This window comes from Lactuca saligna, chromosome 3 (assembly GCF_052625555.1).
Source record: "Lactuca saligna cultivar CGN05327 chromosome 3, ASM5262555v1, whole genome shotgun sequence".
NCBI lineage: Eukaryota > Viridiplantae > Streptophyta > Magnoliopsida > Asterales > Asteraceae > Lactuca > Lactuca saligna.
Genome location: NC_136419.1, coordinates 108,155,501 through 108,179,435, shown reverse-complemented (window position 1 = coordinate 108,179,435; position 23,935 = coordinate 108,155,501). Strand labels below are relative to the sequence as shown.

At 32.2% G+C, this 23,935-nt stretch overlaps 1 protein-coding gene across 2 annotated transcripts; it reads left to right on the top strand.

The window, feature by feature from the left end:
* The first annotated feature begins 10,874 nt into the window (after window positions 1–10,874).
* On the top strand, window positions 10,875–18,699 carry LOC145037119 (agamous-like MADS-box protein FUL-L). Of its 2 annotated transcripts, XM_078985690.1 has the most exons (9): window positions 10,884–11,205; window positions 11,291–11,523; window positions 15,946–16,024; window positions 16,169–16,233; window positions 16,655–16,754; window positions 16,853–16,894; window positions 17,946–17,987; window positions 18,258–18,364; window positions 18,458–18,699. In XM_078985690.1, exons 2-9 carry the CDS (start codon window positions 11,339–11,341, stop codon window positions 18,552–18,554), a joined length of 717 nt encoding a protein of 238 aa, XP_078841816.1. In that variant the 5' UTR covers window positions 10,884–11,205; window positions 11,291–11,338; the 3' UTR covers window positions 18,555–18,699. The 2 variants fall into 2 exon arrangements, with proteins under 2 accessions (XP_078841815.1, XP_078841816.1); XM_078985689.1 differs by having other exon boundaries at window positions 10,875–11,205; window positions 18,258–18,699.
* The last annotated feature ends 5,236 nt before the right edge of the window (window positions 18,700–23,935 follow it).

The following is a 23,935-nucleotide window of genomic DNA, read 5'->3' as shown; positions in this document are numbered from 1 at the left end:
TGTAGGGGTATGAACTCACCAGAAGAGAAATGTATCGGGTAAGATGCTAAGTGTCAGTTTAGGGCTTGAACACGTGTGAGGATCCTATGTAAGATGAGGAGATACATAATTGTATCTAATTAGACTTTGAACTACTAATTAAGTAAGATAATACACTCTGAGGCGCAAAAACACTTTATCTCAAGTGTTAGGAATGATACGGGTTGCATCTAAGGGGTTGTAGGGCCTAGTTATGGAGTTTACTCTTCAAGAGTAAACTCTTAGAAGACTTTTCGGCCGAATGACCATATCCCCATGAGTTTATGACCATAAAATCATGTATGGTGTGTTCTTGGATGTTTAAAGGTCTTACAACACTTGGGGAATTAAGCTAGGTTCAATTCTAGGGCATAGGAAGTGGCTAAGTATTCAAATAGACCATTTATGGGAGTTTACAGCTATAAACATAGAGTTTATGGCCGTAAACTCTTACTTGTCTCCTCACTTCATGTTTTGATGGTTCTAGGTTAAGCACACATGATTCTAGTCCAATATACAAGCCATGGAAGGAAGTTAGGGCACCATTTTACCTCCTTAGAGGAGTTTACGGCCAAGGGACCAATCCTTGGGGGGTTTACAGCCGTAATCTTCTAAGGTCATGGTTTCCTTGATGTTTAAGGTCCCTACTTCAATGATGGTTGATTCTATACATTAATCCAAGCCATAGGAGGTGTTTAAGGGGCAATTTAACACCTCTAAGTGTTTTGGAAGGGTTTTGGGGCTTCAAAACCCCATTTATGAGTGTTTGCAGTTTGGAGCTATTCTGTGGCCGTAAACACATGATTTTTATACTATTGGATGATTTAAACACGGATTTGTATGCTAAACAAGCTAAACAACAAGCTAGGATAGATTACTTACAAGTTTGGAGCTTGAAAGAGGTGTTTTGGATCAAAATTGGAGTTGTAGAGAGAGAGTAGAGAGATAGAGGGTGTTAAGAGTGTAAAAGCTTCAAATAGAGGTCCACTCACCCTTATATAGGGTTTGAGTTTGCGGCCCGGTAGAAATCCACCCGATATCGACGTTAAACGGATGTTATGGTCGTACCCGATTAAATGGTCGTAACCCGACGTGGTTGTGAATTAGAAACTTTCAAAAAGAATATCGAGCGTGTTTCACATGTTTCTAATGCGTTTGGACACTCATGAAGTCATAATAAAAGTCTCAATTTAAATAACCTAATCCAAAATGTTAACGGAACAATTTGATAAAACGAGCTTTATTAACGGAGAAGGGGTTACAGTGACGGGATAAATTTCAGATTGTCACACTCGCAGACAGCAGCCGAGACCAAGCTTCGGTCCCTCCTCCCCCCTCACACCTTCAGTCCTTCTTCTTCCCTTCTCTCGGTTCTTAGCCTCTTAGAGCCGAACCTCGCAGGTTCGGTCCCTAATGTTGAATTTTGACTACTTTCGTCTGTTAAGCCCATTTTTGATGTTTTTGACGGGATTTTTTCACCAAATTCATATTTTTACTATTTTAAACTCATAGAACTCACATTTTATTTATTTCTCAAGGATTTATTAATTTAAAATCATTATTTTATATTAAGAGGATAATTACCCCACAGGTGGATCAAGTGTGCCCACTTGCCTTCCATGTGTCACCCTCTCACTTGCCAACTTATCCACATCACACAAACCAATGCACAAATCAATTCAAACTCACAACTTGCTCCAGGAACTCCCCTATATAAAGAAATCTCTGGAGGATTTCTTGATTCACTTGATCATTCTCACACTCTTACACCTTTCTTGTTGCACAAAGAAGCTTATTTTCTTTCAACTTCCAGCCACTTTTGGAAGTGTTCTTGAGTTATTACTTCACTTTTTGGTAAGTATTTCCTCTAAAATCAAGTGTTATTCCATGTTTTCATAACATCCTTGAACCATCTACACACATTCTAACGCAAAAGAATTGTTCTTAGGATCATCCAAGCTTTTACGTGTTCATCAAGTCTTCTTGATACTCCTCGTCTTTAACCTTCCACTCTTCCAAGAATCACTAAAGGCGAGTTCATATCCCTAAATTTTCTAGTTTTCTGTAGTTTTCAGGGGGAATACAAGTTAAAACACCAAAACATATTTGAAACTTAACTTGACAGCTTACAACAGAAAAGTTGTGACCTATTGAAAAACTGTTTTACCCAAATTAAACTTAATATTTTCCAAAACTTTTCAATATGAAAATAGTTCTGGTTTATACCTTTAAAATGAATACTTGCACATCTTCATACGATTTTTCTACAATATTTGGTGATTTTTACAAAACTGCCTATCACTGGAGCAACAAAATCGAACCAGGTTGTGAAAATGAATATTTTCACATGGGTTGGAGACCACCAAAAATTATAAGAAAATTTTTAAACATAGTAGACTCTTTTTCGAAACTCTCTAAATTTACAGATCTAGTTTTTGACTTACGATGATTTTTCTATAAATAATCCAAAACAGTGATAGTTAATAGTTAAATTGTTAAAACAATATAAGTGTTATTCACATCTTGTAACATGCTGAGCAAGGTGTGTAAGATTTTATATTGAGCAGTTTCAATGTCATTTTATTGAAATACAAGGTCATGCATAACAAGGTTTCATTTATAACAGAAAATATTTTGATAAAACTATAATAGGTATAGTTTGGACACCACAAATGGTAATACTATTGATTTACAAAACGAGCATTTTATTACAAACTACATGAACATGTTAATGATTAAATTTGTGAGACATTCATCTTTGGAGTAATCTTTAGTACTATAGAAAAGTCCTGCAGTTATAGCCAGAATCTCTTATAGGGAGAACGTGATAGTTGTATATAGATCTATATTGGGTTTGACAACCCGCACCTGAGCTTCTTGCAACAACTAGACCGACAAGTCTGTGGTGACAAGTGTCATAATATTCCGACGCTTGAAGAACGTCGAGTACGAGGCCTTCGAGTCATAGTATAGTTATAACAACTCACATGAGAAATTAACAAACACGCCGTTCACGGGAAATTTAGGATTTCACAAAAAGGAGTTTTATTTACATATAAAACCACATATAAGTATGGTGATTTACTTACATATACTAAGTCTTGGTTTAGTTAAGACTACACTAAACCTTTTAGAAAATATTGGATTTTCTGGAAACAAACTTTCAGGAACAATATTCATCTTTCATTCATAAATTGTTTATGAACTCACCAGCTTTAATGCTGATACTCTTTTAAAAACAACTTGTATTCTCAGGTAATCAGTAATACAGGTAACCACAAGACTTTTTGAAAACAAGACGCTAAGGCGTAGATTTCTTTTTAACTATTTTGACATCATATGTAATTTATTTGGAAACATGTATTTTGCAATGATATAACCTTTTAAATTATATTTATGATGGTTGTGTTTACTTTCTTCACTATAGTTATGATACTGAACATGACGTCCTCCGCCCCCCGAACGTTTCCGTCGTTCCGGTTTGGGGGTGTGACAAGTGTAGTCGATTTTTGTGCGCTCCTAACCTCTCTCCAGTTCATCCATTTGCTCTTGGTGTTTTGTGAACCATTTAAGGAATCACATTTAAGGTGCTAGGCTCTTGAAAGGCCAAATTCAAGAAGCTACAACAAGAGGTAATCTTCTAAGTAGTTTTTACGATTCAAATATCAAATTGCATGCTAGTTAGACTTCATGCTTTGGTGAAATGAAAATTACATGTATAACTAGATAAAACTTAGATCCAAAGCATTAGGGTTGTATATGCACCATAGGGTACTTATAGTGCTCAAAACCCATCAGTAAGAGATTCTTCTAGAAAGAATATATACATGCCTGTATATAAACATTTAGCAATACTTGTTATATAAGGATTTTCTCATACTAATTTCATTGACTATTTTCCTTATCACACTTATAACACTGACTATGATCAAACCTTTTTAGAAGTAGCTATTATTAGATCATCAATGATATTGTTTACTACAACTTCATATTCTTAGTATGAGATATAGCAAATAGATTTCAAGAAATACCACTTTTCTTAATGGACATCTACTAGAAGATATCTATTTAGCTTAGCCTGGAGGTTTTCTTAATCCATGTTATCCTAACTAGATGTGTAAGGCTTAAGATCCACTTGTGGATATAAAGCAAACAACTCAAGGCTGGTATAGTCATTTTAATATAAGACACAAGGTATGCTTTTATATCAAAATGAAAAGAACGTGCGTGTGTTTACTAAAAACTAGTGGGAGGATAGTGATATTCCTAATATTTTATGAGGGAGACATACTTAATCATTTTAAATGACATTTGGACTATGCAAGGTGGTTTTCACCTTGACTCGGAAGGTATTTCTAAAATGAAGGACTTAGGAATAACAATATACATTCTTGGAATGTAAAATATATAAGAAATAGATAAAGATGAATGTTAAAGGTTTTAAAATTCTTTTTGCATGGAATGACAATATCTTGAAAGAGGATAAGATACAAGATTCCTTTCGAAGATTCATGACATTGTCGCATGACACAATTTTTGAGTTTGTCTAAAATAGATCTAGCACATAGGTTTGTGCTAGATAAAATGATTTATATTTTATTTGCTTGGTAAATGAATCCATCATTTATGTCATATCATGATATACAAAACTGAATACATGGTTATGTTACTAAATGACTATGAGAACATTCTATGAGTACTTAAGAAGGGCTAAGAGAATGTATATGAGATAATTAGTTTAGAACAAAATCTTAATGTAAAGAGCTACATATAATTTTGATCTCTAAATAAATATAGATAATTATGAATTATAATTGGATTATGACTTCATTATGGAATGAAGAATAATTTTAGTTGGAATGAGATCTAATCAAAACATAATGGCACAATCTACTAAAGAAGAATATTCTACTTTTCTGAAGTTAAAATCAAATATAATTGGATGAACAAGATCATTGAAAAACTAGGTTGAATCCTTGCATTCATGATAACCTAGAAATCTTTTGTGAGTAATAGAGTGTATTTAATCAAGCTAAGAAACTCTATTTCACATAAGAGAACGAATTATATTCTCCAAAATATTTAACTATACTTAGAGTAATGTCAAATATGGAGATGGATGTATTCGCAAAATTCACACAAGTTAAATTTAGTCGAACCTATTAATAAAGTCTTTCCTTTTAAGCTAAGTATGAGTGGTCACACTTCAACCATAAGACTTTTATTATTCTAGTAATGGGATTTTTTTTATTTGAATTTAGTATTTGGATATTGGAACAATGTAACAACAACTATTAAATAATGTTTTGATATACTAGGATATGATCATTACATTAATACTTATTGTGTTCTATATTAACATGTTTAATCCATGAATAATCTTATTAATCTAAAGGTTCATAGTCAGTCATGATTGTAGGAGTAATTATGAAGTAAGACTAATATGAAATGGATTGGTTAACTCTGGCTATATGAAACTAGGAAAGCTATTGTAACCAAGTTTCATAGGTACTTGTCAGAGAACTAGTACTGAATAGACCCACATCAAAATCAATTCAAAGATTACAGTCGTTAGTGATACTTGATTAAAACATACTATATTTGTATCCTTAACACCTGAGATACATAGTGGGACTTATGTGTAGGGAGTGTTCTGCTTTAATATAACCAAGTGTTGTTCCATAACCGGGTAGTTATAAAAGTCATATTCGAGTATGGTGTGAACTATGTAAGAGGCTTATGTAGTCAATATTAGATTTGTTCCTCTTATGTGTTGAGAGTTAGACATCTAACACGAGTTACCTAAAGTTGAATTACAAATGAGATTGATTATGATCCAAGGCTCATGTTCAATAGGATGTTTGTAGCAAAGGGATAATTGATAAACTTACCTTAATACATCGGTTGAAGCTTAGAGCTTTTGGTAATTGGATGTTGATGAATGACATTCTTCGTCATATGTTATTGGGGGCAATGAAATGTTGCTAGACTGTCATCACTGTCGATATCAATCCATGATGATTCTTGTGCAAATGGGAGATTGAAAGATATTGTTTGCCCAAAAGACATTATAGAACGATATTTCTAATAATATATCATCCTATAGAGTCACACCATATACCACGTTATCGTCAATTGATTATTTATTAGTATAATTTGAGTATTACTAAATATATCAACAATTGTATTTTATTGGAAAATTATTATTTCATGGAAATAATATTTTACTAATTGGGATTTATTATTTTTGGAAATAATCTTTATTGGAGAAATAACCATTTATGAAATATATCATAAAGTATATGATTATATATCTTAATAAACTAGTTCAATTTATATAAAATGTAGTTTTATACAAAATAAGATATTTATATATATGACTAATTGTACATATATATATATATATATATATATATATATATATATATATATATATATATATATATTGTTTTTTCTAAAGATAACATGTATCTGTATAAAAACTAGCCATGAGACAACTTTTTTCTTCTTTTGGACATGTCTTCTTCGAAAAATAGGAGGAGACAAGACATGCATGCATTGTCTATTCTTTTATCATGCTTGGGACAAAGTTCTCCCTTATTTTGCTTTATGGTCTCCCTTTGATTTTGGGGCATTATATAAGGGAGGGCATGGAAGGGTTTTGGACACATTTCTTGCAAGTCTTCTTCTTCTTCTTCTTCTTCTTCTTCTTCTTCTTAAAGCGAAATCCGAGTGCTCCATGCTCTCTAGAGGATTGCTAAATTTCGGAATTTGAAGGCACTTCTTCTTCTCCAGTCTCTTGCATTTTGATGCTTGACAAAGCCTCCTTTGTTTCTTCACATTTGAACATATATTTGGTATATACTTCAAAGGCTTACGAACAACAAATTACAAGTGAATACTAGCATGTTTTGATGGTTCTACTCTTGCTTGGTGGATACTTGTAGAGAACTTTTGCTTTAGAGTCTTATGCCACATTTCATCAACTTCCAACCTCCCATAAAAATCAAAGTCTTCAAAGGTTTGGTTGTTTTAATCTTTCTAACTCTTACAAAATGATCCTTGGTGGGTAAAATAGTTTTAATTCTATTCAACATTTTTTAAAGTTTCCGTTGTCATTTTTACCTGTTACGAAACCAGATTTATGAATAAAAAACCCAACATGGTTGTCGTCTGCGGTTTGCAAAGCTTGAGCAACACTGGGTTGTAAAGTGTAATTTACCCTTTTATCTTGATAGTAGAAACACGTTCACTAGTTCACATAACTACCAACTTTTAACAAATTTAATTGTTAAAAACTTCAACAAAAAGCAAGGGGATGGTGAATTTGAACGATATAATTGTATCAGTTTCAATATTTGGGTGTGGATTTGGATTGAAAGATTCAAACACCTTAATCGTAGCTTCAAATTTTGATTTATTCTCATTTGGGGTTCCAAAGACGAGATTAATATACCTACAAATAAATACAACCTAACAATGATGAGTGTCTATCTATAATCCTGAGAAATTTCATTGCCTAATTACAAGCATCTCGATCATAAATTTATAACAAATTTCATGATTTTGTAAGGCTTTATGAACTTTATTACAAAATATGTATACTTACAAGCGAAGTTGGCATCCTCCAGCTTATTTACTAGCTTCTGGATCTGTATGTTATCAAAAGAAATTACCATAATAAGATTTATTTTATTTTATTTTATAATGAAACACAATACAAAAAGAAGATTAATTAAGAATAAGAGCATGGAGTTGAAGAAACTGACCAGTTTGAAGAGCAGTGTGCACAAACAATGGACCAAGAAAGCTTCCACCAATACCAGCTTTCTAGAAAACAAATGGGATTACCCAAAGTTAAAATTTTTTAACAATTTCTACAAGAGTTATTAAAGAAATGAGTACCTCTTTCAGATCAAGAGTCGACCGTGTAACAAATCTTCTAGTCTTCAACATATTTTCAACAGCTGAACCAACTTGTTTTGCGTGATTCTTATCCAATGCCTTCTTCACATCATCTACTTAAATAATTAAACCCGAAAAAACAAAAACAAGAATTTAGATCAACAATGTTTTAACATCTAGAGTTTGAGTAAATTATAGAATGACACGGAATGGAACATACAACTTCCAAACTCAAAGTTTTTCTTTCTGTTATCAACTTCATCTTGAAGTAGTTTTTTTAGCTTTTAGCAGCCATTCCTGAAGCTTTTCTTGAAAATGAGCAAGAAAAGATTGTCTACTCTTCCATATTTTCAAAATGTATGTATGCTTAAATAAATGTAGTTGATTTTTACCTTAACATATATTGTAACCAAGTGACCTGGCAGAAAAACTTCCTGAGTTTGCAATGAATCAGGGTTGTCTGGTATAGAGATCTGATAAATATAAGAGAAAAAGTTATGCACCATGAAGCTGGAAACCAAAAAAAACACATGCCAACACTTTCAAAGCAAAGAAATCCAAAATTCTCAACATATAAAGTGAATAAGCGATGAAATGAGAATGGCTCACATTAGCAGATTAAATTTATCATGATTGTATCAAGATGAACCAATATTAATTCTATTAAAACAACATCAGCAAATTACAAAATTGAAGAATTTAAAAAAAAAAAACAAAAAAAAAAAAGAAAACACTTAAAAAAGAGAAAGTAAGATTGCAAAACTGATAAAAGATGTAAAGATTTATATACACTTACATTAGTGTGACTTTCATTCTCCATACCATCCATACAAGGTTTGAAATACTCTCCTAAATAAAAATGAGAAAAGAAGAGTGGAGTTTATTTAGTTGACTTTGAGTTGACTATTAAGTAAGAATAGTAAAAAAAAAAGGTGATAACATATTATAATTAATTACCAACATTCTTTCCATCATTGTTTATAGTTGTGTCTTTGAAGCAAGAAGAGCTACATGAAGCACATACATGTTCTCTGTGTTGTTTATCTGAAGTATCACATTTGTATCAAAAGGGTGAAATAGTCAATCCCCAAGTTACTTCCAAATAAATTTATAGGTTTACTTACATGCTAAAGTCATTTATTAGACTATTTTACCCCTCCTAGTCCTACCAAAAGCTTAGAGTTGGTAATGATTTTCAATTTGTCATCCGATGTACCCTAATCTTTTTAAGATGTATTTTTAATCTTCGCCTGTAGTAAGTTGATTTACATGCAATCGAATGCAAAGAACCACAGTAAATCAACGGAAATTTTTAGAAGTCCATGTCGGATTTAACAATCCATAAATCTAAAATTAAACACAACACAACGACCAAACTTAATTAAAAACTATAGTTTTTCTAAAATTTACGAGTGATTTGGGAAATTAACTAAGATTAGGATCAATGTTCGATTTAGGATTAGTAATAGAGAAAACAAAAACCTAGAGAAGCGTGTATGGAACTGGTTGTTTGAAATTCATAGCATCCTAACATTGAGGATTGATGCTTGTATCATTTTTGGAACCTTCAAACATTTTGGAGCTGCCGATTTCAGTTGTTTGCTGCTACCCACCGTTCTTGCTTTCGTTGTGCGTTTTCGATTTCTTGCTTTCGTTGTGCGTTTTTGTTTTAGCAATTTTTGTAATTACTAAAAGTTTTCAAAGTGTTCCAGACTACCAACAGAACCGTTGTCGTTACCCTATCAGGTGATCAACACCGCCGATGATCGACGCCGCTGTTGCTGTTAAGTAGTTGTACGATCTAAATCAATAGCATATGATGAACCAATAGATCAAAAGGCGTTAGATAGGAGTTAAGTGGCGAGTCAACAAGGAAGGGAGACAGACCGAGAGGAAAGCCAACAAGGACGTGATTTCCGATTAGGTTTTCCTTTCAGAGGCTTCAAAGAGGAGCGATGCAGATTGACTATGGTGGAGGCGATTTCCGGGGCTGATGAGTGACTCGACGGTCATTTAGGGCTTTGAGAGGAAATTGTTCGCCTTTTGAAGGATTTAGAGGGAATGAGAATAAAAGGAGGGAACATGAAAAGAAAGAAAAGTGGGGAATGGAAAAAATGAGGCATAGATCTTCCGCGAGGGTTTGGCGAGGGTCTAGAAAAAAAAAAGCCTATAATTTTTTCAATCGGTCGTTGTTCCCTGGCTAGGAGGTTTTACTTCCCAACAGTTAAGCGAGGAAGGGTTTTTTGTCGATAAAATCTTAGATAATCCGTCGTTGATCCCTCAGTAATACCTTTCTAAAATACTACAATTTTTTTATCGAAATATTTATGGGTTCCGTCGCTGATCCCTCAGTAAACTGTCACTAATTAGCTAACAACAGAATCCGTCGCAAATTCCATCACTGTGGGTCAGGTTTCTAGTAGTGAAAATCAATCGAAAATTGTTGCCATAGTGATTTGTAATTCCAATCAAAAGTCATCCATAATGTAATTCTCTTTCCAAATCAACATTTGTTTTATTTACAAAATGATATTTTACATATTAAGCAATACAAAGATATTTTTTTATTTAAGAAATATTATTTTAAAAACTAAGTAAAATGTTGCATGTCATGTTTTGATATCTATGATAAGAGTATAAATCTGATTATTCAAAACCCTACAAATCATGAAACGGGTTTAGATTGGCTTTTGGAATTTGCTAAGAATTTTTTGCATTGCCGAGTATAGTAGCAGTGGGGAGTGGGGACGAGTTGGTATCACTTTTGTAACGGTGACCACGGTAGCCTAATTGAGAAACGTGGTCCTAATTTGAGTAATTACGTCCGTATTTGTTGATGACAAGAAAAGATTAATACTGTAGACGAATCCGTGCCCCCAAAACGCAGACAACAATGCCATAAAACTAAGAACCAATCGCAACTCGACAACACATCCCTCCAAAACCACTCCGGTTTTTAGATCATCGAAGCTTTTCTTTTTTAAAGACAGTATTCCAACCACACATACACAGAGACTCTCTCTCCCTCTCTTAGCAATTTCCTTTCTAACCCCAAACACATGTAACAGATTTCTTCGAATGATGAATATACACCAAAATAGAAAGAAAAACATTCTTCTCCTTCTTCTTCTTTTATAAATCTTGCAAACATACCAAAGTTTCGTACTTCTTTTAAGGGTTTTCTCAAGATACCCGAGCAGAAAAGATCAAGATCAAGAGATTGCGCTTTTATTTTAGGGTTTATTAAAGAAATCCAAAAAAAAAAAAAAAAAAAAAAAAAGAGTAAGATCTTGTTCGTCTTTTTAGGGTTTTCTTGAAGCCAAAAACTTAGATCAAGTGATCACTGATCAGCGTTCTTGTTTTTTAGGGTTTTCCAAATAATAATAAGAAGAAAAATATATATATATAATAAAAGATGGGAAGAGGAAGAGTGCAGTTGAAGAGGATCGAGAACAAGATTAGCAGACAGGTGACGTTTTCCAAAAGAAGAACAGGCTTGTTGAAGAAAGCTCATGAGATCTCTGTGTTGTGTGATGCTGATGTTGCTCTCATTGTTTTCTCTACTAAAGGCAAACTCTTTGAGTACTCCACTCACTCCAGGTTAATTAACCTTCTTCTATTTCATTTAAATTGTACGTACTTTCTTATTTATATACTCTTTAATCAAAATCTTGGATGCAATTCAAGAAAAGAAAAAAGAAACAAACACAATCTTTGGTTTAAAGTTGTAACACCCATCTCGATATCACTTCTTTGGAGTATATTTTCCTACACCCTTAAATCGGCAAAGAAAACAGATTTTAACCGGTTACTACACTCTAAAAATTAATATTTGGTGGTTCTTTGTTTATTTTTCTATTAATTAAAGTGGCCAACACTATTTTATTGATTTGCTTATAATTTTAGATCCTTGTTTGCATGCATCTACTTATGCCTTCTAATTCAGACATCTCTCTCTCTCTCTCTCTCTCTCTCTATATATATATATATATATATATATATATATATATATATATATATATATATATATATATATATATATATATATATAACTTTAGGGTTCATTAACCTTGGTGTTTTTGGGGTGTTTTATTTCGGCAAGTACTAGATTTGTTATGAAGGTACTATCAGTATTCACATAAAAAGCATCTCTTACAATCGTAATACTATAATTATTAGTATATATAGTACTACAAAAGCATTATCTTTGTTTGTGTTTTTATCTTTACCTTTTTTTGGAGGGTTCGAGGATTTTGAGGGTATAATTATTAGTATACATAGTACCCTCAACAGAGGGCTCTGTAGTCCACCACCACCACCACCACCACGGTGTGCACCACCACCACCATGGTGGTCGTCGATTGTTGTCCTGACGACACATCACCTTGAACAATCAGGTCTCTCTTCTTCTCTCTTTAGCTAGGAGAGTATATATAACAGGTTGAGTGTGGAAAGGAGGTGGATGGAGATGGTGGTGATGTGGAGGTGGAAGGCGATTGTGGTAGTGAAGACTATACACGGGGTGGCCTAATAGTAGACATGACATAAACTTCAAAGAAAGTAACCAAATGTGTCATTTTTAATCCTATGAAAAGCGGTATTTGTTGTTTATACCTTGTAAACAAGATTTTATTTTCTTGTATTAAGACGCCAGACAAACCATATTTTAACAGAAAATTGGGACTCATATATAATATCGTTGTATATATGAATTCTTTGCTAGCCAAAGATAGTGCAGATCGAATACTCAAATCTTTTATGTTATTACAATAAACAAATTTCAATCACATTTGTATTTAACACCTCAACTTTCATCATTGATTAAAAGGTTTGTGTTTTAATTTGAAAGTATTAAGGTTATTTTTCAAAAAGAATGAATGAAAGAAAGAAAGTACAATAATTTTACTATGCTTTAGTAATAAATCCAAAATGGTGTTATTTGTCTCCCAAGGGACAGAGATTTATCACATTTGTATTTAACACCTCAACTTTTATAAAGAAGCTCTCCTAGCAAGGTGCTAGGGGGGGGAAGAAGAAGAGAAGGTGGATAAGAACAATTTTCAATTATCCCCAGGAATTATGGCTAACGCCACCACGTCAACCTTTGCTTCAAACGGTTAACAATAGGCAGGAGACATACACCACCTTAGACACCAATTAATCTAATACTCTTGAGCTTTCTGACACTTTTAATAATTTCCTAGGAAATGTTAATCATTTAAACATATGGTTAATATTTGTTTAATTAGACTCCTACAAAAGCTGAAAGAGTCCGTACGAATGCATTAAGGAACCTTGTACTAAAAAACCCCTAGTTATTGGCTACAGTGACCATCCGTCACTCCCCGACAAAAAAAATTGAAGTAAAAAGGGTAAAAAATATATTCCTTAAATTTAGAACGTTTTTCAATTTACTTCTATGTTTCTTATTCCTTTATGTTTAAAGTTCGTTAACTTTTTTTTTTATTAGTGTTTTTTTTTTTAGGTTATTCATGGTGTACAACATGTTACCACCTAAAATGTTCATTTTATCATTCACTTCACACTTTTGATATTATAACATCTAATGTGGAAATAAACAACAACAAATAACATGTGATAATAACTGTTATTTTTTATTTTATTTTTATTTATTTATTTATGTTGTTAATTTTTATTTTTTCAATTTGTTTTATTTTTTTATTTATGTCATAATAATTTTAAAAATACATACAAATTAACAAAACATAATTTAATTAAATACTAAATTTAAAATACCATTTAAAATCTAAAAGTGAATGGATGGAACGGATAAAAAATTCAGTTTTTTTTTTTGAATTATTGAAATTATATGTGAAAAAGAAAAAAAAAAAAAAGTATAGTGGTAAAAAAATAGAAATGTTTTTTTATGTATTTATATAGATAAAAAAATATTTTTTTTAATAAATCCTATGATTTTAAATTGGTCACAATGAAGCCAACGATCTAAAATTTTCATGATTCCTCTCGTCAACATTGTAACACGCCATACCATAACGCCTAATAACACCTAGCCGAGACGGTGTTCCATCAAGAAAACGGTGTCATTCCATGTTATTCCAACTTCCACGTCATTATAATGTTGGTGGGCATTACGTACCTTAATATCTGGAATAATAGATTTTCATATTAACATGAAATAATTTTGCTAAAGAAAAAGAAAAAAAGTAGTTTAGAATTTTTTTTATATAATTTTAATCCATGTATATTTTTCATATTATATTTGTTCTGATACATGGAGGGTTTTTTTTCTATTTTTTTAATAACCGTCTTATAATTTCTTTTATAAAAGCATAAATTCGTATTTTTCTGTTTTTATAAGTATAAATAAATATTTAGAAATATTAATTATTTTTAGAAAGATAGACATGTATTTTTATATATGTATAATTATAACAATCAAAAGAATGTTTGTATGAAAAAGTTGTATTTATATTTATAAAAACATAAAAACAAATCATCACATCGATAATTAAACATCATAAAAATATGTTTTGTACAGAAATGTAAATTAATATTTTTATACTTTTTAGAAATAATAATATATATTTTAAAGTTATTAGTTTTTTAAAAGTATAAATATTTAATTTTACGTATCTAAAATAATTCCATTAAAAAATATAGTTCTACTTATAAAAGTGTGTATATATATATATATATATATATATATATATATATATATATATATATATATATATATATATATATATATATATGGATTGTGAATATACATTACAACCCACTTAAGTTTAGGTTTTAAACTCTTAACTCTGTTATTTTAACTTAGTAATACATCCGGTTCTGTTTCACTTAGTAAATAGCATCCTCGATAATATTTCTTTCCTCCATTGTTGTTTAACCATCAGTATTTTCTTTCTTTCATTACCATTTATTACTTCACACCAATGAATATTATTGTTGTTCACCATCAAGAAGGTTAAAGATAATCAATATTCTTGCTTCCATATCAAAATTATTGCTTAATCTTAAATTTGTAGCATTAAGTGTTAATTGTAAATCATCTAATTTTAATATTTAGCTAGTAAATGACTTAATTTTATGAGATTTAGTACCTAAGTTTAGGTAGGATTGTAATGTATATTTATTTTTTTCATATATATATATATATATATATATATATATATATATATATATATATATATATATATATATATATATAACCACGTTTTTATTGAATAATCAAAATACATGTTTGTGCCTCTATATGTCAACATATAATGATAGCCTATAAAAAATATTATGTTTGGGTGGTTTGTTTCGGATATTGAAAATAAAACATAATTGTCATACAAAAAGAAAAATTAGCTTTACACATGCTTGCTTTTTTAATATATTGTAGAAATGCATGTGGGAAATATATTTGATACTAAATTATGATGTATTGATTTGATTTAAATCAATTTATACTAGAAAACACATTTTTATTGGTAATCTAGCATTGATGTTGATATGCTTGCACTGACACTGATGTGAATTAAGGTTGAATGAAATTAACTTACATTTTGGTAACCATGGTTGAACCCAAGTTCCCAAGTTTCTAATTAATGTAACAAAATGTTTTCTCTAGTTAGTTTACCAATATCAAAATAAAAAACATTTAAAATATTTCGCTTTTTAAAAAATATGAGGTTCTTGTCAACATATAAAATTCGTTCATTTATAATTTCTTATTGAAAAATATAAAAAATAATTTAAAAAATAAAATCATATCGAATAATTGTAAATTTCAGTTTGATCAAGATTATTTTCACAATCAAAGAGCCGAATCTTTTTAGTTGAGACAAACTATAGTTCACGGAAGATGTATTTTGCGTATACTTTAATATAACACATCGATAAAGTAATCCTTTGAAATACAAAATAATTAATACAATTATAGATGCATTTCTCGATATATATCATGTTTGACATTTGTTCAAATAATTATAATAACATTATAATCCTTTGGACATTAACCATGACAGTTGTTGATTTTTGTTTTAGTATGGAGGCAATTCTTGAAAGGTATGAACGATACTCGTATGCAGAAAAGCTGCTTACTGCCCCTGAAACAGAAACACAGGTATCTTAATGCAAAGTACTTAATGTCTTTAGTGATCGTATATTAATTTGACGTTTTAATGTAAATAAACCATCGTTGCTTTTGTTCAAATATATACAAAAAACTTGTATACAATTATTGGAGTCTTTTGGGTTTTGTTTGTAGGGAAGTTGGACTCTTGAATCCTCGAAGCTCAGGGCAAAGATTGAGGTTCTAGAAAAGAACATAAGGTATGTATATATATACGTGAAGGTCAGTGAAGTTGGACTAATTTTTCAGTTAATTGGAAAGTATGTTATTTGTTTTTTTTTGGCTGGGTCTGAAATGTGGACCCCATCTGCTCTTATTTGTTTTAAATGTTTCGAGTTTAATTTCTTGGTGCAAATCATTTATTTCTTAACGACAACATTGAATTATTCAAGAAAATAGTCGTTTGATTCAATATATTTTGTACCAAGATGGAATCTCATAATCTAAATTCTAAATGCAAAATAAATTAAACTTGTGGTTCTGGTTGCTACACATACTTTTTTTTTTTTTTTTTTTTTTTTTATAATATTTTCCTATTTTTCCATTAAAAACGTGTACACATATACATACAATAAGTTTTATCGGTTGTCTTAATTTATAAATTTGAGCATGTTTAATTAGGCACTATGTTGGGGAAGACCTTGAGCCCTTGAATCTTAGAGAACTTCAAAGTGTAGAACAACAACTAGAGACTGCTCTTAAACGAATTCGAACAAGGAAGGTATATATATTCATGCTCTCCAATAATGTTTATGGTTTTGTTGTTTGGTTCCTCGTTTAGTGCGTGTTTTAGTCAATAAACCCTAAATTTCTATGCAGAATCAAGTCATGCATGAGTCCATCTCAGAGCTTCATAAAAAGGTAATCCACGCACCCTAACAATATTGATCAACAAAACTAATGATTGAAGAGTGAAATTATGGTTCAAACCATGGAACATGTTGATGATTTTAGTATCATCATATCATTTTAAGTAATTGGAACCAACATGTGAGCTAAGGGGCTTCATAATTTGTACTTTAATATAAGATTGAATTAGAAGCCGGTTCGACGACTAGTCCGGGGGCAGTACCCTTGGGTCCGAGGTTTCCAAAGGAGCATCGCCCCTTTGGCGGAGTCTAGGAGCAGCGCCCCTAGCAGGGTCAAGGGGCAGAGCCCCTAAACCCTAAACCTCACCGAATTTTACATATGGGAACATAGTTGAAAATTCAATTTCTTGAGGATGATTATGATAAAACTAACGAAACTCATTAGATTTGGTAACCCTAAATCCTCATTAAATCCGGTTTAACATTGCTTACTTCCAAAGCAACTAATGACGGCTCAACCCTAATGAAACTCTCATCTCGTTTAATATAAGCAACTAATGACGGTTCAATCCTAATGAAACTCTAATTTCGTTTAATATATAAACAGTTATTCCTCTTCAGAAGAGGGTTACGATCTTAAGTTCTCATTTCATCGTACTTTTACAGAATCCTTTAAAATATTGGTTTACGATTTCTGTGTCTAGAATCGTAAGTGTCCACTTAAGTTATCTTATCTTATAACCTTGGAATGGGTTATTTGGGTAATTTAGATGATATATATTCTATTTCTTAAAGTGTGATTGGGTAAGTTGTTATGATTAGAAAATAAATCTTCAGTTTCGTTTTTTTTTTTTTCGTTTTTTTGAACGTCAAGTGAGTTTTTCAAATAACAAATAAGATAACTCGGTTTAAATCACAAGAAAATGTCTTTTAATATAATTAAAGAAAATACTATATATGTCATAATTACTTTGTAAGATTAAGGAATCTTTTCCCCGAACTTGTATTTTTCTTAAAAAAGTAAAGTTTATGATGTCTTGAAACTTGAAAGCAAAACTTTAGTTGATTTAAACTAAAAGCGGGAATTTTCTTTCCTTTGGCAGGAGAGAGCACTGCAAGAGCAGAACAATGCACTCTCTAAGAAGGTACCTCTACTGCATTGCTTTTGTTTTTTTCTTAAGATTTATACTATTTAAAACTGTCTGATTTGATTTTAGTACTTTTATATAGTACAATTAATCGTCTATGATAGTCGTCAATAATAACAAAATATGGAGTTCTCATCGTTTTCAAAACAAAAAGACTTTGAAATTATATAATTTTGTTCATAAACATCATGACTCGAAACGGATATTAAAACAATGGTCGGGAAATTAAATACCTTCTTCACATGTATATCTAAAATCTGGACACAGTTGAAGGAGAACGAGAAGAACGACCAACAAAATGTAGGGTTTATGTTACCTCCAACTCAGCCACCACTACCACAACCCCTCCACTTACGTCCTCTTACAATCGGGAGGTTCTCTCTCTCTCTCTCTCTCTCTCTCTCTCTCTCTCTCTCTCTCTCTCATGTAGCTAAACTAAGGATTGGGTTGGTTTTGAATTATTGCAGTGGATCGTTCCAGGGAACAGTGGTTATAAGGGAGGATGAATCAGCTCAAGCTCATACCATGATGCCCCCATGGCTGCTTCGTCATATGAACCAATAAAAAAACATTCAAGTATGTTTATAAAGTGGCATAAATGAGTATAATCAAATTATGTACTTATGTTTGAATTCCTACCATAATATATGTGTGTTTAAATCAAATACTAAGCTATATATGATCAATGTGAGTTTCTATATTATATACATCTATAGATGTATTTTCTACATTTTTTTTAAAGGTAAAAATGTTCTTCGATGATACAAATAGAAGTTGATGGCTAGCGCTGGCGGGATTCCTATCTAACACCTATTAAACTGCACTGCAAGCTCACCCTCACTAGGCTGGCCAAACCCTCGTTTTAGTCTATGACCTTGAAATTAAATCATGCTTCAGCTTTACAAACTAAATGCTGGCACTTCATTGATTTTTTATACATTATATATTCTGAAAATGACCAAAAAGTTTTTTTTTTGTTGTTGATTTAATCACCAAATATATTTTAGTGTAACGGATTTAACAAGTGTTTCAAGAATAGTGTTTTAGTTATAATACAAGTTAGGAGGTGTGAGAGTGCACACTTGTATTTACTGAACACTTGTATTTTAGAACAGTACCATGATTAATTTGTCATTCTTTAAAGATGCAAATTCAAGGATTAATTCGTATTTTCTCAAAGTTGAAAATTGTTCTCGTTTTATCCGTTGTGTGGATAAGTCCGGGAAATGTATGACTTCGTTGAAACACAGAAAAACTGAAAGTACGTTTTCTTCTTGATTCTCTCTCAAAATTGATTCTGTATTTTGTACTTAAAATCAGAATCGTTTCTTCAGGAATTATCCTAGTTTGGATTTTGTGATACTCAAGGCAATTAGGGTCGAAATATCAAAAAAGGAAAGTGTATCACACGATTCCTGTTTGTGATCCAGATTTCCTATAACCCAATTTCGAAATTCCCCAACATTTTTTGCAAATTCGAAAGCAAACACTATTTTAGAAGCTAAGAATATATTTAGTTACTCAAATGACTTTTTAGTGGATACCTTGAATTATAAGTATTCGAAAGTGTTACAATTATACATCGTTTGCATGTTTGCGAATAATAGTCTACACTGAAATATATAGCATCAAAGAGAGATTAGATTGAAAGAGTTTTTAAAAGCCACTTTTGTATAATTTTATTTTTCCGGCTTTTAGGGATTTTAAAGTAATTCTCTGTGGTTTGCACAAATTACGTATTTAATCCATAACATTTGTTTTGCGTTCCCTAATGTTTTTTATTTTGTTGTGTTCTTAGTCTTTGACCAATATAAAAAGAGACTTTTTTGCTCCTTTTGATTTATTTTTACTTAATTTATTATTAGTTTTATGTTAATAATAATAAAAAAGAGGCTCACATCACACACCTTCCACTCTCCTATTTACGAGATTTCTTTTCTTCTCTTCTTCTCACCATAAAAACCCTAAATACTCTCTACCACCACCTCTATCGGACCACCCTTTTCGTCGGAGTCAACTCGCCGGACAACCATCTTCACGTCATCAATTAGTCTCGACCTTCACCACCATCGATCCAGTAGTTTACAAACCAAAATGAAAATGACGACGTTGAACCCTAGAAATGCAGGACCAAACAAAATTCCCCTAGTATCGTCATCATCAGTGACCTTAGTGCAGACGGAGGCTCTAAAACCCTAGCTCGTGATAGATGAGTCGTGGTTGAGGAAGAAGATGAATATCTGGTGGGATATGCGAACCCTGGCGGTAGCTATCGACCAAGATGCAGGTTTCTGGCGGTGGTTTTAGACCCAGATCGATGGAATTCAAAACATCCATCTACTTCTCTGTTTTTCAGTTGTTGGTCTAAAGGGAGATATGGAAGGGAGAGGAGAAGTAGATGAACGTGGATGTAGGGCCTTATCGGACAACAACAAGGAAAGTGCGGTGATGGATGTGGTAGCTGATTGTTCCAGAAATCAAATGTTTTTTTTGGGTGATTTTATGTGCTCGTTGGAGATTTGTGCTAGTCGGTCGTCCAATGAATGAACGAGAGGGAGATGAGAGAGGGTGTTTGATGGGATTGGTGGCGGGAGTTTCTGGTTCATGGTTTGGATTTTTTTTTTTTTTTTTTTTTTTTTTTTTGCTTCAAATATGGTTTCTGGTGGCTGATGATGGATATCGGTGGTTGGTGGTTGTTGTCGGTGACTAGTGATGGTTATCGGTGGTGACTGGTGGTGGTTGCCATTGACTAGTTGTGGTTATTCCATGTCTATAAATCATTTTATTGATATCTTTAATTGATAAATAATAAACAAATAATAAAAAAATTAAAAAGAAAATACAAAGGGCAAAATAGTCTTTTTACTTCTGCTAGAGAGGAAAAACGAAATGAAAACAAACTATAGGGATGAATCGGCAAAACAAAAAATTGGAACCAAACACGAATTTTTGCAAACCATAGGGATGATTTCAGTAATTTGCTTGTAAAAATAACAATAAAATACATAGAGGTGTTTGGTTGTTCTTGGAAAATTAACAAGATGATATGATGGAGTAAATTATGCCAAGGCTTTCTTATCTTAGTTTTTATATACATGAACAAAAAACTAGTCTTCAAAAACTGACAACCGAAACCGAATCAGGTTTAGAACGAGATTTGATTGAAAAAAAGATTGAACCGTAAAAACATTAATCAAAACCGGTCAGAAAGACTGTTCTGAGACCGATCACAATTAAATATTAGAAGCCAAAGTTTATATGTATATCACTTTTTGTGTTAATCATACATTACCTAACTTCTTCCGTTTATTAATTTATTCAATTTTAATGTGTTGATGTTTTTTTTTTAATTTATTAATTCTTAGTGTATCATTTTTACGTTAGTCACACATTTTTTAAAACTGGAACAAAACTCACAAAATTAAAACTGAACCGAAAAAACCTGAAGTTAAACTAAAAATGATTAATGAAGAGTCTGTGAAACCAGACTAACAAAATTCAACACCGGTCCCAAAAAGATTCGACTGAAAAAAGACCGCTCAATCTGAAAAAAAAGTGGATTGTTTCCAGATAGATACCAAAATATTAGATCGTTTCAAAACTGACATGAGATCGGTTTGAAACATTAGTTGGTCGAAACAATTAATTGGGCCATGTAGAGGAAAAGTAAATTATTAGTCTTTAAAGTAGGTATCAATAAGACCTTTTTAGTCTTAGTTAGTCACTCTTAGAAATCATGATGTGACTCGATTATGATGGCGAATGTGGAATAGTAATGATTAACGTGAATCAAATATAATGGAAGAATACTCCATGAAAATAATTCACTGTTTAAGCTCAACTAGACTATAAAGAGTTTACAAAATTGGTCTTGTAATGATTTCTCTATCTAAACTAAATCACACACATATGGGTTCTTATAGAAAATGGGAGCTACTCACTTCCTATTTATCGAAAAATCTCAACATATTACAAAATCTAAGAGGGTAAGCCTACATCACATCCAAGGAGAACTTTGCACCCTAACATTTTCCTCCTTAAAGTTAGGATTGAATGTCCCGACTTCAATATCCTAACAAGCTCTAAGCGATCAAGACCAACTCCCCCTCGAAGTAACACCGATCTTCAATCTGCTTTGAAAAAGTATATCCAAAAAAAAACTTCGAATACTCATTTCAAGTTTCTCCCATTTTTTCTACTCAACAAATGATTATAAAATGCCAAAAGGGTATGAGAAAGGCTCGAGGAATAAACCATACGAAACTCCCCTTTGATGTGTGACAAAAATGAAATTCTCCAATCCGATAAAATCCAAAAAATACACCGATGTCTTCAAATCTTTGACTTCTGGGACTTGAAAATGAACACACCATGTTCATAAACCATGAAAAAACTAGCACCAAAAACAATCACGAAAAGCTGAGAGAAAAATCTTTAAATGTTGAGAAGATTTCGATTATTGTAAATGAAAACCGGGTACAAATTGCCATTTTATTAAGTACTTCAGGGACCAATTGCAAAAAAATTACCTTCAAATTCATTCCAGATGCGAATGTGGGTATAAAGTGCATTTTCATATAAACTTCAGGGACCCAATCTGTAATATTTCCAATACATTCCACAGATTCCAAGTATTTCTACTTCCGGATGTATTCTATTAATTTGTTGAAAGATGAGGGGACCATATGTGAAACTTTCATACACTTCTTCCCCAATCGTTCCTGTTGCGAAAGAATTAGTAGCATCAGTAGGAAGTAGAACTCTTGACTTGAATTAACTTTTGACCCTTTATGCTAAGTGAAATAGAAAACCAAGCTAACTCTCGACTCGAAAACAAATCCCTTTTGATTCAAAGTTATGTTAGCTTTGACTAATGACCTAAAATCACTGTTGATACCATAGTTCCTGGTTACGATTCCAACCGTGAACATTCGATCCCAAGAACAAATTCCAAAAACAATCGAACTATCAATCATCATAAAATCGAGACTCTATCGCTTGATTCGAAACTAATCTTTTGATTCTCAGGCAATCAGTTGAAACTAAAGTCAAAATCATACTTTCGATCTTTTAGCTATTTGACTTTCGATTCTCAAGCTAACACAAATCAAAATTAAATCAAGATCACTTTTGACTATTAATGTAACAACGTAAATTTTAAAACAAAATTTTCATTTTTGCAAACATCAAAACCATCGTTTAATATTCCGAATTCAAATGTGTAACAATGTTATCCTAACAAAATACATCCCATGATCATAAAAAAAAAAAAAGTTTCTCCGTCAGTATGTACAATCATGCCGGCGCCTTCCCACGGTCCTCGCTAGTACCTGAAACACATAACATAACAACTGTAAGCATAAATGCTTAGTGAGTTCCCCAAAATACTACTTACGCACATACGCCTTTCCAGGCCCTGACCTTCTGGTCTGTGTGTCTCAGGGGACTTCCGTCCCGACTCGGTAAACCTTCCGGTCCTACCTGCGTCAACCTTACGGTCCACATAACAACGCCTTCCGGCCCATAACATATACGCCTTCCGGCCCATAACATAATGTCTTCCGGCCCATATCAAGCATATCATACATAGCACATATAAACGATTAACTTATCATATACAATGCATATAACTCATAGCATATTCGACCTTCCGGTCACACAATAAAAACCCTTCCGGGTACAGTATAGTGAGAAAACTCACCTCGTGGAAAGTCTAGAATCCCGTGTACTTGCTATCTCCAAATCCCAACGACGACTCTACCTCGCCTAATCATAATAAATATCATTTTAATTATTAAAGACTTCCACAACTAGACTTTACCCCTTATCATCATTCCTCCGGAGTAAAAGACCATTTTACCCTTCTTGACTCAAAGTCTTCATGTTGACCAAAACCCTAAAAGTCAACAAAAGTCAACATTTTTTAGTACGCGGGGCGTACAGAT